At 41.0% G+C, this 19614-nt stretch overlaps 1 protein-coding gene across 1 annotated transcript; it reads left to right on the forward strand.

Moving 5' to 3' along the window:
• Nucleotides 1-1428: 1428 nt before the first annotated feature.
• Nucleotides 1429-18027, forward strand: satb1a (SATB homeobox 1a). Its single transcript, XM_053334439.1, is given in 10 exon segments — nucleotides 1429-1645; nucleotides 2036-2212; nucleotides 2314-2457; nucleotides 3487-3641; nucleotides 4903-5014; nucleotides 5644-6179; nucleotides 7938-8135; nucleotides 11576-11731; nucleotides 15695-15898; nucleotides 17098-18027. Coding segments are annotated over 10 exon segments (2829 nt in total).
• Nucleotides 18028-19614: the final 1587 nt, after the last annotated feature.

The following is a 19614-nucleotide window of genomic DNA, read 5'->3' on the forward strand; positions in this document are numbered from 1 at the left end:
TTATCTGCATATTAAACCTAAGCATGGATAATCTTGTGACAATAAAACATCAGCGTTCAAAAGTTAATATCAGTCAGCCAGTTCCACCTTGTCCTGCTCCACTTTGTTACCATGGAGAGCTCCAATACCCTAAAGACAATAATAAGTGCGTGCACAGCATGCGGCAGAAAATAATAAATAGATTTATGCGCAATTGTCACATTTAATACATTTACGGAGCGCGCTAGTGAATTCATTATTACACCATATGCTAATGCAGCTGGGTCCGTGTATTTATGAGTGTGTGTGTGTGTGTGTGTGTGTGTGTGAGTGTGTGTGTGTTTCTCTCTCTCTGTCTCTCCCTCTCCGCGTGCGCATAGGGCTTTGAAGTGTAGCCTAACCAACAACTGCTGTCCCGCAGTCAGTGCTGTAGCCTAACATGTGATAGGAGATGTACTCCAGGAGCTCCGAGCCGTGTATTGTTCTCTCTGGAGCTTGATCCACAGCAGCATGTCCCGCTGCTCTGGATAAGGGGGGGGGGGGGTCGCTCTGAACTTGAGCTAACGCCAGTTTATTGTTACAACGGAAAGCGAAGCGTGGTCTGTGAACGGGGTAACGAGGAAGAATAGCGATAAAACTACTTGGACTGTGAAACACGAGATATGTCTGTGTGATCAGGACGCTTCGGCGCTTACAGCTGGACACATACCGACAGCCAGGAGAAGCAAGTCTGTTCCTGGAGATCAATGGAAGCGAGCACAACATATGGATACAGCCGATGTCGACAGGAATGGAGTGCTGATGTATGATGGCAGGTCGGGCATGCACGTTGTGCCGACTGAAACAGGTTGGTCTCGCCTCGATCAAACTTCAGCAAAATCGGACGTGGGACGATTAGCGCGCATTTAGGTGCTAGAGATGAACTGAATCCCTGTCGCTTGGAGCGGCGCGCTTGGAAATGACAGCAGGTTTATTATGGGAAACTGCGCTGTAGCATTCACCGGACTTTTATTGGATTTAGAGGGTTATCCTAATCGCTGCATCTGTGTGAAGGTCGTCTCCCAATTCTGATCCGGATATCCTTCAGATCGGAGGCTGTGTGCGTGTACGTGTGTCTAAATTGTGCTTTTTCATTTTCTAAAATCACAAGTGATTCTTATTGAGACATCTCTTTCGCACTCTGTTGACACTCGCCATGTGTCTTGTGGAAATTATTCGCGTTATCAGCAATTTTATAGGAACAGTGGGAAGTGTAATTGCAAAACATATATTTAAAATATAATAGTCTTAAGGAAGCACAACAGAAAGTACAATAGGATTGCCATTAACTCACTTATACACTTTCAATAGAATAAAAGTGTTTTGTTCGCATTAGTGACCCTTGTACGCTGTCATCATTAAGTATGTCTCTGTGTGTGTCTGTGTGTGTGTGTCAGTGTGAAACCACAGATGGACCCCTTGTGTAATGGAGCCAAGAAACCTGAGGGTAGTGATCCCACTGCAGACCCCCGGCCCCCTCCTGCCAAGCTGGCTCGTCTGGAACAAAACGGAGCGGGACCCTCAACCCAGGAGAGCAGCAGACAAGGGAGTCCAGGGGCCAAAAACCCCTCCCTGGCCCAGAAACCCACCACAGTGAAGTCACAGGGCAAGAGCTGGCACACCAAAGGTACATGGGCTGATATCACATCTAAAAATCTCATCTCTTAACGATTTTTCTTGGTTATGCTTAATGAAACTTGATGTTACAGTTTGTGGTCTTTAGCAGAATGACTACTTCTTCCTGCCCTATATTAACTGTGTTGGGATCATTAGGTGGATGTCATTACCGTAAATGTTGATCTTAATATGATTACATTTGGAAAATCTCGCCATTTTGCAAGTTTAATAACTTGAATTAAAATCACTTGCATTAACTATACCCATGACTGCTGTCAAACAATTATTTTTTCAAGGCCAACTCAAAAACTCATATATAAGTCATATATTCACTCTCGGCTTTCACACTACATTCTCAAATGTCATGCTGCATGAAATCATCTGTGTTCTGTCACTTCAGGAAGCTTGCTGCCAGTGTTCTGTGTGGTGGAGCACAGGGAAAGCTCTTTGGAGGGAGAGAGGACAGAAGAACATGCTGAGTTTGTGTTAGTTAAGAGAGACCTGCTGTTTAACCAGCTGATAGAGATGGCCCTGCTGACCCTGGGCTACTCACACAGCTCTGCCGCACAGGCCAAAGGTACACAACACACCAGCACAGAAAGGCAAAGACATAAGTAAGTGTATCTGCAAGTATTTTCACAATGGATCATTCACCTGTGTATGGTTGTGTGTGTTCAGGTCTGATTCAGGTGGGCAGATGGAACCCGGTGCCTCTGTCTTGTGTAACAGATGCTCCAGATGCCACAGTGGCCGACATGCTGCAGGATGTTCACCATGTTATCACCCTTAAAATACAGCTGCACAGGTAGGGCACAGACATCTGTATCTGTTTGCGCTCACAGCGAGGTTTTATTCCTTTCCCTGTGTGTGTGTGTCTGTGGGTGTGGGTGTGTGTGTGTGGACTTTGCATATTGTCCTTGTATTCATTGTCCAAAACCATGCAGCAAGGTTGACGGCAGACTCCTCCAGTATATATAAAGGATAGCCTGAGTGTGATTGTCTGTCTTGGCCCTGTGACTCAAGACTTGTTGAGTATTTCATTGCTGTTCACTGAAGACATGAAAAAGACTCCAGCCACCCACCAGCCTTCATTTGAATAAAGAAAATACACTAACCAAAGGGAATGGACTTTACAATATCTAGTTTCCAGCAGAGAATGATACAACTCTTATTTTAATATCTTTATATTTGATTTAATTAGTGGTTTGGTTTTATGTTCTTGTTCCAATGAATACTGATGAGCATTTTAACGACAGAAGATATTTTGTACCTGTTATTATTTAAAATATTATATATTAAATATTGTTAATATTCCCCTTCAGTTGTTCCACATTTTGAGTCTTAGATAAGACTTGCAATCGGGGATAGGATGGTACATTACTTTAAGACTCAGAGTAGGGAGGTTAATATAATTTCTCTTCATAGCAGAGATTTTGACTTGTCGTTACATTTATTAACTACACCTGTGCTTATCATATTACTGACATGCCAAAATGTCTTACAGTACATGGAAAAGGCCAAAGACCTGAAATTGAGTATGTTTTCCCCTGTGATCACAAACCAGACTCTTATTCACATCTCTGTAAGTGTGATTGTGCTTACTTTGACACATGAGACAGAATAAGCATGTGGTGCAAAGTTAGACAGAAGTCTACTCTGTGGTTTGAATTCATTTTATGAGTGTTATTATTGCAGGACCGTATAGTTAGCTCTGTAATAGACTGGCATATCATCTAGGGTCTTTCCTGCTCATCACCAACTGCATGTGGAGAGGTGATCCAGCCACCTGAGACTTTGAATAGAAATAAGCAACGAAAGACAGTAAAGTTAAAGAATATCTACTTCTTACAGTGAAATCATTTTGTTTGTTTATTTAATCAAGCTGTCCTAAATTGGAGGATTTGCCAGCTGAGCAGTGGAGTCACTCAACAGTAAGGAATGCCCTGAAGGAGCTCCTCAAGGACATGAATCAGAGCTCGCTGGCCAAAGAGTGCCCACTGTCCCAGGTACAACACACACACACACACACACACACACAAGCCACATGCACACAGAGCATGCATAAAAGAAGAGAAATGTTAAATAAGTTCAAAGAGTGCATGTAATGTTTTTACCCTCCTATAAGCAAGTGTGTATATATGTCTGTGCTGACTTTGACGCATGAGACAGAGTGATTGTGTGGTCCGTAGGTGCGCAGGAAGTCCAGATGCAGAGGTAGATAAGGTGTGGGGGCAGAGTGCGAGAGAGAAATAGATAGAGATGGCTATCTCTTAAAAAGCCCAGCTGCCTCGGCTGCTGCCTATCTCGATTCTGTCGACTGTCTCCCTGCCACCCTATCTGTCTGTCAGCCTCACCCCCTGTCTCACTCTCACCCTATCTGTCCATCACGCTCACTCTTTGCTATTAAGCTTTCTCTGCAGTCTTGTCTGATTCAGCAGTAACTCATATCCAAATCTGGTTTCAAGATCTCCCTCAATTCTTGTGTATTTTATTAAGCAAATATAGACACAACTGCACAAATAATTTCACATTAATCATGCAGTATTTGGAGATGGCCTCTTTATGAATATTCATAAATATCAACTTAGTCTATCTGCTGTTTTTGCCTGCGGGTGCATAGGACATCTACAGTTTGATAAAGAGAAATTGCTCACTATCTCTCGCTTCTTCTGATTCCTTCCTTCTGTGCAGTTTTAAGATCTGATATAAGCCAAACCCTCCCTTCCTTCCACTTCCACTTCCACCCCCACCCCTCTCTCTCTCTCTCTCTCTCTCTCTCTCTTTCTCTCTCTCTATCTCTCTCCTATCACTCTCTTTACCCACTCTCTTGTTTGTGAGAAGCAGATTAAAATAAATATGAGAAGATGAAAGGTGTAATCAGATGTAAAGATTGCACAGGACGGTCTTTGGGGACAAACTGTGTGTTTGTATGTGTGTGTGTCTGAGTGAGTGAGAGAGAGAGAGAGAGAGAGAGAGAGAGACCGAGAGCCATAGTCTCTGATGACCTCTAGTGTTTTGTTTGATTACATACACACATATGCACACATACACACAAACACATGCTGTTCATACACACACATGCACAAACAGCTCACACGCTGACATACTCATCTGTCTTTATTATCCTATTTACCTGGGGGTCTTTTTAATAACACAGATCTGAGTTCATTAATATCAGATGTGTGAACAGCTGAGACACCCAGGCCGCCCATAGCAGGAGCTTGGAAAATGTAATGAATTTCTATTGTCTTTTCCCCTCTGTTTCAGAGTATGATATCATCTATTGTAAATAGCACTTACTATGCAAATGTCTCAGCTGCCAAGTGTCACGAGTTTGGTCGATGGTACAAGCACTTCAAGAAGACCAAATGCTTCAAGGGTGAGGGATTTCAATTAAGCCTCTAAACATTAAGTGTGCCTGATAAGTCTTAATAGCATGTACCAAATGTATCCTAGATACTAATTCTTTACAGTTTGCTACATAATACTCATCATAGTGCACTGTTTTAGCAGCATGCAAAAAGTCAGCAGCTCCACTTCTACCATGTAGTGTTTTGAAACTGAAAGGGTTGTTATAAATACAAATAAAATGACCTTTCTTACATATTATTAAGGCTAATAAAAAAACTTATTGTTAACATAGAATTTAACAATGTCTGAGGGGCCACGTTCACTCTCAACTTGAATGGGTACAACACCCTTGCTGCCAATTAAACTTAACAAATAAAATTCAGATTTTTTTTTCCTAGTGTGAGCACCTCCTCCATTTCCTTTAAGCACAGGAAAATAGTGTGCATCAACAGCAAAAAACCCAAAAACATTTAGTATGTACATTGGTTGGAGCATTCTTCATTTTCTCGCAGTTCCAGTGAGAACACATTACATACAGTAATCAAAACCTTACCAGTACTACACAAATTAGTGTGTAGTACTGGTTTGGAAAACACTGTTATAACTGAATGTGTTAATAATTCTACATCTGTCTTTTCTTCCCTTCTCCTGCACCAGAGATTAACAGCTTTTCTGACCAGTCAACACATATCACCCTCACCCAGCAGCCGATCACAAGTAGCCCAGCTGATCAGAGCTCGAGCCTTCTTTTCCCTCGTGGAGGAGTAGCCAACATCTGCGGCCGTTCCCCTCTCGGCCTTCATCCCCCTGGGTTGGTAACCCAACCTCTCAACTGCCAAATGGTCAGCCAGCAGCTAGTGATGGCCCAGTTTCTCAACCAGCAGTATGCTGTTAGCCGCATGTTAGCTGGCCAGGGTCTGTCGCCGTCCCCACAGCAGTATCTCAACCACCCGCCTGTAGGGAGGCCTCCTGCCCAGGTCTTTTCCAAACCCCCTGATTCCCAAGGCCCGCAGCAGGCCCAGTGTGGCCCAGGGGGAGGCCCTGCAGCAGGGCAGCAAAGCCAGACATTGCCTGGGTCCTCTCTGGGGCCAGCAGATGTGCCAAATGAAATCTACCACTGTGTGAGAGAGGAACTGAAGAGAGCAGGCATCTCCCAAGCCATCTTTGCCCGAGTGGCCTTCAACAGGACCCAGGTATGAAAGGAAGGAGGACAGTGGCATTTAGGGACTTTTGTCTGATTGAAAGGTGTTTTTATTCAAAAGAGATAACAACTGTTTGCTGGTGATTATCTTTTGGAAGCGTTTACTTGGTGTTGCAGTAGTTCGTAAGTGTGTTCTATGTGCATGTGTTTGATGGTTGGCACATTGGCATGGCCTTTGCCGCAATGCCCCCTCCCCCATGTGCATGTCTCTGTGTGTGTGTGTGTGTGTGTGTGTGTGTGTGTGTGTGTGTGTGTGTGTGTGTATGTGGTTGTGCCAGCTCTCTGCAGCACAAAGCTGGTGCCAGCACTGAAGCAGCTGCTGGGCCAACTAATCACAACCCCTTGGAGAAATGCTGTCTCCCTCTCTACCTCTTCCTCTTTTTCACTGCCCCTCCATCTTGCCACCTTTCACTCCAGCAGCCCTTCTATTCATCTAATCTCTACCTCTCATTGTCAATCTATCTTTTTTAATCTTTCCCTTTTTCTTCCCATTGGTGTCCTTCATATTGCTATCCGTTGCCCGTAACACTAAAATGCCAATGTCCATTATCTTACATTCACCACCACGCCCACAGAAACAGGGCTCAAAAGACAGGCAAAGCCCATTGTTATTATTATTATTACCGTCATTATCATTTTCATCACAATAAGCAGAGCTAGTTATTATCCACCCCCATGTTTCCCCATTGCCAAGTGCAAGGTGTGCCGGTGCCAGCCATACAAGTTGGGCATGATGCCAAGATGCCATCTAGAAGTGAGGGAAGTATTTGTCATTTGACAATTCATGTTAAGACCCTATTTGGAAGGCATGGTTTGCTGGGTGGATCCAGAGATGATCCATGATTTGAATAAGAAGGCTGTTTCCTTCCATGTCATCTCTCTGCCAGCATGAAATATGATTTCTTCTCAGGAAGGAGGCCCGACAATCTGCAACTGATGTTTGAAGGCTTTCCTGCATAGATAGATACACCCAGAATAATGCTAGCTCTACATGCTTAGCAGTGACTGGAAACTGGCTCTATATCATTTATAACTGTGAAACAATAACTGCAGGAACTTATCAAGGTGTCTTGCTGAATTACATTAAAGCTAGAAAGGAAGAGCTTTTTAAAAATTCATTTGGGCATATGCGAAACTTTATATTTCCACCATTACTTAAAGATAATTGAAAAAAATCTATCATCTTTAATACAAAGTCTGTCACAATACCCCCATGTACAGTATGTGTGATGTTTAAAGTGTTGAGGCAGCCTAAAGAAACATCTGAAAGGTCATTCAATTCTCTGAAATACCTATTAATGTACCATCCTATATGCCTAAATATTGATTTATGAAATATAAAAAAATAAATCAGTATCATTAGTGCATCTTGCTTAAAATTGGACACATACTGTTTGTAATCCAACTGTCCAGTTGCCTTCTGGCTTTTGTTTCATATTTAACAGACACAAAAAGGATTTAATGGACATAAAGGTGCTATTGCTCTTCTCACCTAACTTTTGACAGGAAAGCACAAAAGCATATTTGCCAAAATGTTGTATTGTTCCTTTAAAAAATAATTGATTTGAATGCATAGATTATTAGATCTCAAAGGTAAACTATAGCCCTCATACAACATTGATGGCAATATTTTCACACTGGCAATCAGTTTCTAAAGATAGTAATCTAGCGATGTTGCATGCATGTATCATTATGTACTCCATATAAATATGTGACTGTTAATTAGTGTGTGTTTGTGTGTGTTTACCAGGGCCTGCTGTCAGAGATCCTGCGGAAAGAGGAGGATCCTAAACATGCCTCCCAGTCCTTGCTGGTCAACCTGCGAGCCATGTACGGCTTCCTGCAGCTCCCCGAGGCTGAGAGGGAGCGCATTTACCAGGAGGAGAAAGAACGAAGCCTGACCGGATTCACACCCAGCTGTAACAACACGCCACCAAGATCCACACAGGTCAGTCAGAAGACAGATGGGGAGACAGATAAGACACAGGAAATAAAAAGTCAGTCTCACAAACCTGCTGTTAAATGTCTCAACTGATGTGTTTCTCCTCAGGACAGCTCACAGGAATAGTGCACACGAATTAGTCGGAATGTTAAGGAGAATAATTAACTGCTGTAAAACAATAGTAACATGTAACTGATTTAAAATGTGCCCTGTAAAAAGATCTTTCACATGTTTTGCATGAATGATAAGAAACACAAATATAAAAGAACATACACAGATTGATCCCTGCATATAAAACAAGGTCATTTTGTAAGTTAAAGCAAGACAAGTACATGTGCAAATTAATGCAATCATTGCTCCACTCCTTGCCCAATAACATGGGTGATGCTTCATCTTTTTACTGGACAGAACAACACAGTGACTCTTTAAGTATTGATATCACCAGCTTTACATAAACATAAATGTATTATTTAATTAAATACATACAATAATCACCACTTTTCAAAAATAATAAGGTATTGAAATGAACAGATAAGTCTATATAAATATCTATTTATAGTCTATATATACTCAATAAGAGTAATTTTTGGCAGGAAAAAAGTGTTAGTGTTGAGATTATTTGTTTGTGTTTGTGTGTTGAGGACATAGCAGGTTCGAGTCAGGAGTAAACTTCCGAGAATGGGATATAATAATAAAATAATACATTTATGTTTGTGTAAAGCTGGTGATATCTGTACATATAGGGCCTGGAGGCAGCACAGTTGTTCTTTCCAGTAAAAACATGAAGCATCACTTCATATTCAGACAAATATACAACAGTAGATGTTGCAGTGCTAGGTAAATGGTGCAGCCTGAACTTGTAGACAGTGTGTATTAACTGCAAGCCATTTTATTCACCACTTGAATTTTCTTCCTTCATCCGGGTTGGTATTTACATCCCACCTTGATCTAGTGTGAATACTACAAACCCTGGATGACCAGATAACCAGCTTAGAACAAAAACATATGGACTCACTTTTCATAAACCTTAGGGACTTTAACAGAGCAATCCCGCTCTGTTCCGGGGTCAGGTTTAGGTCACTCTAATTACTGCTTGGTTCATCTTATTTCAAACTAAAGGCAGAAAAGAAAATCTGCTCAAGTCTAAGGTCAAAACAGAGAAGAAATGGACCAGTGAGGCAAAGCAGGAACAGCAAGTCTGTTTTAACTCCACCGATTAGAGTGCAACTTATGACCTGGATGAACTGACTGACATTGCTTCATCAGTTTTTGTAAAGACATGTGTGTGCCAACCAAGACCTACTACAACAATAACAAGCCATCTGACACAGCCAGACTAAGGCAACTTCCTCAGGCCAAGGAGGATGCCTACAGAAGTAGGGATAAAGCCCTGTACAAGCAGCATCACAAAGGAGATCAGAGTGGCTAAAAGAAACTACACTAAAAAGCTGGAAAAACAGGTTTTCAGCCAACCTGCATCAGTGTGGAAAGGCCTGCAAGACATCTCACACTACAGAAGACCATCCCCTCTTGCAGAGACAAACAAAAACCTGCTTGATGACCTGAGTCTCCTCTCCTGCAGGTTTGAGAAGGACAAATTTAGGCTGTATTCAGACCAAAGACACTGATGATTTGGCTGCAGGTGTTTTAGCCACAGCAGCGCTGCACCAGCCTGCGGCGAGTCATTTCATCCAGAGTCAACTTTTGGAGAACTGCATCCCGATGACATGTTGCAGAGGCCAATCACAGCCAGCGATCAGGCTGACCAGAGCTGTAAAACCCTGTGATGAGGACATTTCTCTTTGTTTGATAGTGTTAAAAGTAAAGTTAGGCATTGCTGTCGGCTTCCCAACTCCTTTTAAAAAAGACAAGAGAAACAGACAGAGCTGAGACCGCCAGCGAGAGAGAGAGGTTGAGAGTGAATGAAGAGAGGAAGCGGTGGTAGAGAGTAAACCGCTGAATCAGATCAATACAACAAACAAATGGTGTTAGCCCACCTGGAGAACATCATAGGACACCTGCTGGACCCCTGCAGTTTGCCTATCAGTGTCAACATGGGACTACACTACATCCTGGAACACCTTGACTGCCCAGAGGCATACAGTATGCAAGCTTCCTGTTTGTGGACTTCAGCTCGTTGTCTCCTCCAAACTCTCCCAGTTCACTGTATCCCCTGCCATCTGTCAGTGGATCTCCAGCTTCCTGATAAGCAGGAAACAGCGGGTAAACTCGGGAAGTTCGCAGGTGACACTGCATTCGATGACTCATCCAACATGGCAACAAGTCTGCATGTCGGCAGAAGGTGAAATGGCTGGTGTGACACAACGATACAACTCCTCCCCTCCAACAGGCCCTACAGAACCCTGTATACCAAAACTACCAGACACAAAGTTTCTTTTCCTTATTCACCACTTCTAAATGCATGACCCTGGTATAGTGCATCATGGTTCACTAGTATGGCTTCCTTGAAAATGTCAATGGTGGTGTGCTTATCCTGCCATGACAAGTCAAATGTGAGAAAGGTTTATTTATAACACCTCACAATGTCTTGTTCATAGAGAATGCCTACTAAAAAATGCCTACTGTAAACACCCATCATTTTCTCATAGTGTTGGTTATTCCTGTTGAGAGATTTATTTATTGCTGTTTTTGTCTGTGCTTTTCCCACTGGTTTGAAGTGGGGTGGGCTCATTTGGAGAACAAGACATTACATGCCTCTGTGCACCAACCAGGACTATGCAATATTCAAATCAATAATCTCATATTGCCATGCCACTGTTAATCAAATCTGATCAAACCACTCAGTCCTGATGAAGCAGATTAGTTAAAAGTAAAACGTTCACATAAAACCTCTACATATATACCTAATAATAGGATAATTTTATCAAAACTTTAAATGAGATAAATCATGATTAGGTAATTAATAAATAAATAAAAACACTTTACAAAGGGCTTTAACGTCAAATTTGATTTTTTCATATATTTTCTTATACAATATTGCAGTGCAGGAAAGATGACACAAATACATGACATGACTATATAAGTCCTTCATATAGTATTCCTCATAGCTTCATCTCTGTTGTTTTTGCTTTCTATACCAATTCATCCCAATTTGGAATGACCAACTCCCAGTATGCTTCACTGCAGTCTCCCTCTGTTGGCCTGGAGAGGGTGTAGACTGCCACGTTTCCTCTGCTAAACATGGAGTTGCCAAAGAAGAGTTTCATTTGAGAGAAAGTATTCATTCCTCTCTGCACAGGCACACCTAGTGCTGCGTAAAGGACATGGTCCCTCAGCGACTTCCCATTTCCAAACATTTAAAAGTGTTTAATGAAGTGATTTAGATTTATCTAAATGTTGCAACTACCCTTTACTTTGTCTCTACAGCTCATATTCAAATCCAATCTCCTTGTCTGTCTTTTTCTCTCTCTTTCTCTTCTTTTTAGGCGAGACTGTCTCCAGTCACAGCAGACAGAGGGTTGAGGACAGACAGTTGTGTTCTCAATGTCAGCTCTTCTATCTACGAGGAGATTCAGCATGAGATGAAGAGAGCCAAGGTGTCTCAGGCCTTGTTTGCAAAGGTGGCCGCCTCCAAGAGTCAGGTACTCATATATGCTCACTGGTGTGAATCTGATGGGGGCGAAACATGCAAATCTTTTCTATTGTATCAAGCAAATTTACCTCCTCAGTTAAAGCAGCGATGGGCTAGTGTGTGTGGAGAAAAGCCCAGATAATCAACCAGCAGCTGTACTCTGCAGAGGACTATCATCAGTGCATCAGACTGCTATTGTGTCCTAAATTATCACTTTAATAGTCGCTATACAAAAACACATGCACACTCACATACATACATACACTGATTTGTGCACATACACACTGTACAAGCACATGCATGTACACTGAGGCAACACACAGAGACAAACAATTGCACTAATGCACATACACACACACACAAACATGATTTGAGTGTTTATTGTTCTCAGTTTTATGCCGGCCCCATAAGCTTGTTATTGCCTTTGTTTTGAGGATAATTTCCTTTCATGGAATGGGGGGATTCTAGTTGTCTTATTTTCTTTTCCTCCTGCGCATATCTCATATGATTTCCACCTCTTTTTCTTTCTTTCTTTCTTTCTTTCTTTCTTTCTGTAACTTATTCTCTCTATCTCTATCTTTCTCTCTCTCTCTCTCTCCCTCTCTGTCTCTCTCGCTCTCTCTCTCTCTCGCTACTCATCATCAAGATGTTTAGAGGTCATTCAGCGGTCATGCCAGTACAGACAGGTGGTCCAAAACCCCTGAGGTTCTTTTTCTATCTCTTCTTTGGCCTCCAATTTACCTTACTTTCTCCATGTTCACTTTACCTCTCTTTCTCACTCTTGCTCTCTCTCTGTATTACCCGTGCTGTTTGGCAGGCAGATCCATGCTGGATCTCTCTGTTCTATCTGCGCTGTGCATCTGGATGGCATTGTGTGCTAGAGTTGGGCTCTAGCCAGGTGTGTGTGTGTGTGCGTGTGTGTGTGTGTGTGTGTGTGTGTGTGTGTGTGTGTGTGAGTGTGTGTGTGCATATCAGACTGCTTGCAAACGTAATCATGCTCCAGTTCATGAATCTGAAACTAACTTGGCTTTACGTTCCTCAATCTGCCACTCACAAGTCGTGATGCAGAAAGAATTCTAGTTAATGAGAAAATCTCACTGTCATCTTTCAGTTTTGCATTTAGAGCATCTTCACTCTTAAAAACTGACTTTATTTTTTGTGTTTTATATTGAGAGTAAACAAGAAATCAATAAGAAGCTTTACAACATGAATATACATATATGCTATGTACAGTATATACCAAAGGAAGACTGAATCTACTCATTTGTAGTTTCAGATCCTCAAATTCCACAACTTAAACCTACTTAAAGGTTGAATATGTAGAATATTTATTAAAAGCTATATATTTTTAAAAATAATACAGCCACGGGGCGTTTTGAGGGGTACAGAATGAAAGTATTGCTTTTCCACAAAAAAATATATATTTAGTCTGAATTAATATTTTTAAAATTTTTTTGACGGTTCGACAATGACGTTCTGACACGTTCTGTGTACATTGTACCAGCCATTTAGCGGCCGGAATTGCGGGTTGCCAGGGTTGTCTGTTGTTCCGGCGCAGCTACTGTAGGCTGGCACTGGGTGAAATGGAGTTGTAAACAAACACGGCCGTGTTGGACTTACTAAAACCAGCGTTTTTTGCTCTCAAGTACAACTTTTCATCACAAAACTTCGAAGGTAAGACAGAATATCTGTTAGTCGCTGTAAATAAGTGGTTGTTTACCTTTGTATGCTGCTGGTTCACTGAGTTTTTAGCGCAATAATAGTGGTACTGTTGAACTCGCCAGGGTCTTCGCTTTCATATGAGATGATGTTTGTTTGTGTACCATGAAGTATCAAAACGGTAGCAATGGAAATGTGGAGAGTGGGTTGACTTTCTGACGCTATTCGGATTTTGATATTTGATCATTAACCTCTTAACGCACGCTGTTCCGTTCACGGGACGGGACGGATGTTAGGAGGTAGCCACACGTTCTTCTGAATGTTTTAAACACCAACCCTTAAACATATATACTCTTGCCGTACATTGTTGGAAAGCTTAGATTGTTCTGATTCATTCAAGACCGCTCACGACTTATATGGTTGCTCACAGCCGTAATAGTATTAGCGATTAGCTTGGCTAGCCACTCAGCTAAGTGAGAAAAGCTATAATGCCTACATACCTTCAAAGTCTTCCCTTTATCCACAACGATCATCTTATGACACAGGACTTTATGTACAGCTCGCCAAGTATCCATTCTTGTGAAATATGAAATCCGTTTCCATAAAACCGGAATATTTTCCTCAATATGTCCATGTATTTAGTCCAACACGTAATGTAATAACACAAATAACAAACTATATACGGTCCGTTTACGTCATTTCCTGACCTGCGCGTCCATCTCACAGTACACGTGACTAGATGTTTACGACCGTGAGCCTCTTCTGCTTCTGACGACACCACACACAAGCCAATCGGTGTTTAGGATTGGGCAGTACATGCAGAGACATTGCTGCTACTCCCACTGGCGTGTTACAATGTAATGTACCTCGGTGGTTTCAAGCATAGACATATATATATATATATATATATATTTATATGTCTATGGTTTCAAGCATGTTTCAAGTCAGTTACAGCGAGGGTATGTTCGCTTCCTGTTTTCAAAATAAAAGCACCAACTCTATAATTATGGTTTTCTTAATAATAAAAGGCAACGGGTGTTTTATTTTGTGAAAATGACCGGAAGTGCGTTACTCGCTACGGCTAACTTGAGTGGCTCCGAATTCGCAGGAACAAAACTTTAAGCAGATGTTATTTGGACAAATTAGCGTCACATTGTTGATCTAAAGGGCTACTTTCTCGCCTAAAAAGGTTAGACATGTGGATAAAGTGGTATATTTACAGAGTTAAAGCTAAAATAAAATCCGGCACCGGACCTGGCAACCCGACTGCTGGAATTACTTTTTGGTTGTTGCGACTACGATCTCGAGACATTAGATGGCGTTGTTCTGCTCATTCAACATATTCTACCTTTAAAATTATAATTAGTCACAAAAGTAATGGGAGAGTAGATGTATGGAGGTGACATGAATTAAAAATTATATATATGTATATGATGTTGCTATGGCAATTGTTATGTCCTGCCACTTTGTTATCTGTGCACCAGGGATTGACAGTATAGAATGGATCAACTGAACTAGATTTTGGACATCATAAGCATAAATATGTATGCTGCATAAATATGGCTTACTATAAAACACTGTGCAGACAAAACTTACAAATATGTTGGTGATGCAGGTAAATAGTCTGGATCCATTTAAGACATTTTTATCTCTTTCCTGTTTACATGCAGTAAAATAGTTGATGGATCATACACATCGTGGCAACAATATTTCCATACCATAATGTACTAAGTATGTATCACAAAAAATTTAAATTTTAGGCTAATGTGAACAAAATAATAAATTTAAAGCAGAACAACTTACATCTCTCTGAGTGGCATTGTCATGTAGTAGCTAGTTGAAGTAACAGTGTTCAACACAACATCAAACTACATGTAGAGACATTGTCTCACAATAGACAGAAAGACTGTAAGATATTGATAATATGAGCTATATGAAGATGAGCTTGTTGATGTAGAAATATATACTAATTAATGAACTAATTAGCAGAATGATTATTGTGATTAGCAGAGCTAATGGATATGTTTACTATGTTGTGGCAATTATGGCGGCATTATTAGGCAGCTCAATTGCAATATTTTAGTTGGTCGTCAAAGAGACATTTTTGCTTTCTCTTGCTCTACAGAACTGTCAGATCACGTCTGATAAAACCTCTCCACAGGAGTTCAGTGGGTGTCAGTGTCTTGTGTACAAATAATAAATGTGTGCTAACATGACCTCTCAGTGAAGGACAGACCATTTCATGACCATAGAGCATCTATGTCTTAAACAGTGGGTTACCTGGTAAGCTCCTGTGTGTGTGTGTTTCCTGTAGGGCTGGCTGTGTGAGCTGCTGCGTTGGAAAGAGGATCCCAGTCCAGAGAACCGAACCCTGTGGGAGAACCTATGCATGATCCGCCGGTTCCTCAGCCTGTCCCAGACTGAACGTGATGCCATCTACGAACAGGAGAGCATCAACACGACAGCACAGCAGCACTGCTCTGACAGGCTTACGCTGCTCAGCAGTGACAACACACTGGTAAGCCTACAAAAACAAGAGAAACACAACATCATTACACATAAAACCTTTTGTCATTTGGTGTTCTAAACTACATGTGTCTGGTAGATCTTGCTTGAGAAAAATAATCCTTAGTGTCACAGAAGTTTTTTCACATTTTATGTTACCAGCCACAGAAACACACAGCAGTCTGGAAAGCTTGCAGCGTAACAACGTAATCAACATTTTTAGAGGGCAGATTGTCCTTATCATGAGGGCTTAATATGATGACTCGACTTTCTTTTTGTAAAGCACATTAAAAAAAATCTATTTAAGATTTAAACTGAAGTGATTTATATATAACAATACTATTTTTAATCAGACATTTTAAAAAGGCATCATATTGAAATGCCAAAGATGTCACAAAAAAGGATGACTATATATACTACATTAAGTAATAACATTACATTTGTTATTTTTCGTTCATTTCCATAGTTTATGCATTGATGGTTTGATTGTAGCATAAATTCAACAGAATAAACATGCAAAAGAAACTGTAGTGTATCCTGATTTGTGGAATACTGGATACAGTGTGTGTACAGATACAATAACTTAAGACCTTTATCTTTTCTGTAGATGTGGTGAGTATTCATCACACAGTCAGTTCAAAATGACTGAAAGCCCCATGTGTGTTTGCTCTCAGTCATTATGTGAGAGCAATTCAAATATAATAACAGCAATACTGTAATTTATAGCTTTAGAGTTTCCTTTGACAGACAGTAGCAATCTAAAATGAATGCAGCACATTTCATAAAGCAGTGACATTTATTCTTTAACAACTACTGTTTCTACATTTTAAGTTGAATCAATTAATGGTTAAAAAATATCTAGACTTGTCCCTTATTTTTAAGACCCATCACTTCAAATACATTTCCATTTAGACTTTACTTTGTATTATATTCCATTAAAATAATAGCCTGTAATATCAACATGAACACCAAGAATGTAATGACATTTTAATATCAAACAATGGCATTTCTGTTTTTAATGGTCGGTCGACAGTGAAGTAGCAGACCAGATACATGGGGAGAGAGATGGGTATGACACATAACAAGGGTCCCTTGCTGGAACTGAACCAAGGACTTTGCTGTTATGTGACATGCACAGTAACCATTCGGCTATCAGGGCGCTCCAAGTATGGTTTCTTACTCTAATTACTTCTAACTTCTTTCTCTCATTAGTATCAACGTCACTCTCCACTGCCACAGCAACACCATCTTCAACCCCATCAACCATTGCAGCCCGAGACAGGACCTCACCTATCTCCACGGCAACCATGCGCTGCATCACCAGCTGAATCTGAGGCTGGGGGCAACTGGGGGCACTTGAGAGTACGTTTGCAGGGCAGAGGCAGCAGCAGTGGTGAGAGAGTGGACAGTAAGGATTGGGTTGAGGGGGGAAGAGGGGATAGGGGGAGTTTGGGTGGAGACTGGGGTTCTACTGGGAGGGTGATAGACAAGAGTACAGAAAGCAAGGAGCGGGAGAGAGGTGGAGATGATGGTGAGGAAGGCATAAATGAGAGCAATGGAGACAGTAAAGAGCTCAAGTTTAAGGAGAAGCTCTCTGTGATGTGGCCTGGTGTAAAGGATGAGGACCAAGCTAGGGTTGGGGTTTGTGCAGAGGCAGATAATGAGGTCAAAGCAGGAGATGAGGTTACAGGTGAGGGGTTAAAAGTGTCCCATGAAGCTCTGGGTATCCTGCAGAGCTTCATCCAGGACGTTGGCCTCAACCCAGATGAGGAGGCAGTCCACACCCTTTCAGCTCAGCTGGGCCTGCCCAGACACACCATCCGCAGCTTCTTCAACAGCCAGGACCATGGGCAGGGTCAAGACCAGTATCAACACCAGAGCCAGATCCAAAAACATACACGAGAAAACCAGCAATGTGGCACAGACCCAAACCAGTCACAGGAAGTCAAAACTACTGAGGAACAAAGGCAGGAAGATAATGCAAAGGCTGAAACAGAAGAAAATGAGGAGGAGGAGGCAGAGGAGGAGGAGAAGGAGGAGACGGGGAGAAATGACTTGAGCGAGATAACTATTTTGAAAGAGTTGGAAGTTGGCACTCAAACAATTCCCCATATGAAGGAAGAGCGGGACAGCTACATCTAGCACAAACCGCAACACATTCAGCATAGGTTGAAAATGAAATGCTCTGGAAAGACTAATTCTATCTGTTTATACCACAGAAGGATGCACATATTCAAAACCAGAGACCTACATTATAAACTGTCCTGTGATTTGAGGTTCCCTAATGCACTTGAGACAGAAAGTAACTGTGACTATATGTACATATAATGTTATTATACATGGCCTCTGTGTAGATACTGCAAAGAGCCTCAGATTACATATCACTGTTGAATAACTGTAGTTGATTGAGTTCCAGAAATGTTCATGCCAGAAATGCCTTGTAGAAAGTGGCACTGCCCGTCTGTTTTTATATGATCCGTATCTCCGTTGTTTATATTTAAACTAGGAGTGCTTTTGTGTTATGAATCAGATTTTAACAGTCATTTAAAAGTTTCCTTCAGGAGTCTATCTTTGATTTCTTTACATTGTTCTTGTCCATATTTGTCCGTAAAATGTAATGTTTCTTTTTCTTAATTAAACCGCGTCCGAGAGAAAAGTCACTCACTATTTACATGGTGGAGTCCTATGTCATTTAATGAACTTTGAGGACAGAAATTATAGTTATTTGGAAACAATGAGAGTTGAATTTGTAAATGATATATAACGAGTGGAATGAACTATTTTTAAGTGACGGGGCATTCTGTGCAATTTTTACTGCAGGGCTAATAAATCAATCCATCAAACAATGAGTGAAAAACCAAACTGATCACTGTGGGCGTATCTTAATTGTTCATTCTTGTTCTTATTTTGCAACTTTATTCACAATATTAAAAATTAAGCTCTGGGCACATTATAGTTTACACACAGTACTTCTGTTGTTGCATGAATTTGTAAATCTGTCTCAAAGAATTGCTGTAAATGTTACTTTTACACATCTTGTGGTTGTCGTATTTAACTGATTTTTCAGCGTATGGAACAGAAGCAGGCAAGAATATGAGGAAGTATTATGACAGCATCTCTTAAAAGTTGTCTTTTTGTTCCCCTTTTACACTTCACACGGAGCGAGCTGTGCAGAACTGAGTGCACAATGTTCTTCATGTGTTTTCATGAAAGAAAGACGAAGAAGGTGTTGAAGATGATGAGTGAAGTACATTCTGTATGTACATGAAATATTGAAACAAAATGACAGCTCTTTCATTTGTAAAACTGAAGACTTTCAATCATTGTATTTTTTGCATTACTTCAATCTGTTCTAGCAATCTGATCTTTCAGTAGATTTTCTTTTCACAGAGTCTGAGTACAATTAATAAAGATGTATGTGTTTTACATGTGAGACTGGACCAATAACTTTTATATATATGAAAAAAACAACTAAATTTAATATAAAATTGACATCTGTTTTTGACAAGACACAAAAATGTTCCTGAAAAACACTAAACCATCAAACTGAAAGTGGACACACTTTACCCATACAGACAGCTACACATGATGTTTCTCTCCATGTAACTCAGGTTTTAAGACCTCATGACAGAGGCTCAGATAGCTGCGAGGGCACCGTGCTATTTCTGCTTCCTGAAGTAATAAAAAGATGGTTGTTTTTGTCTTTTATACTCTACAAACGGGTCCTGT

Source organism: Scomber japonicus, chromosome 15 (assembly GCF_027409825.1).
Source record: "Scomber japonicus isolate fScoJap1 chromosome 15, fScoJap1.pri, whole genome shotgun sequence".
NCBI classification, from domain to species: Eukaryota; Metazoa; Chordata; class Actinopteri; order Scombriformes; family Scombridae; genus Scomber; species Scomber japonicus.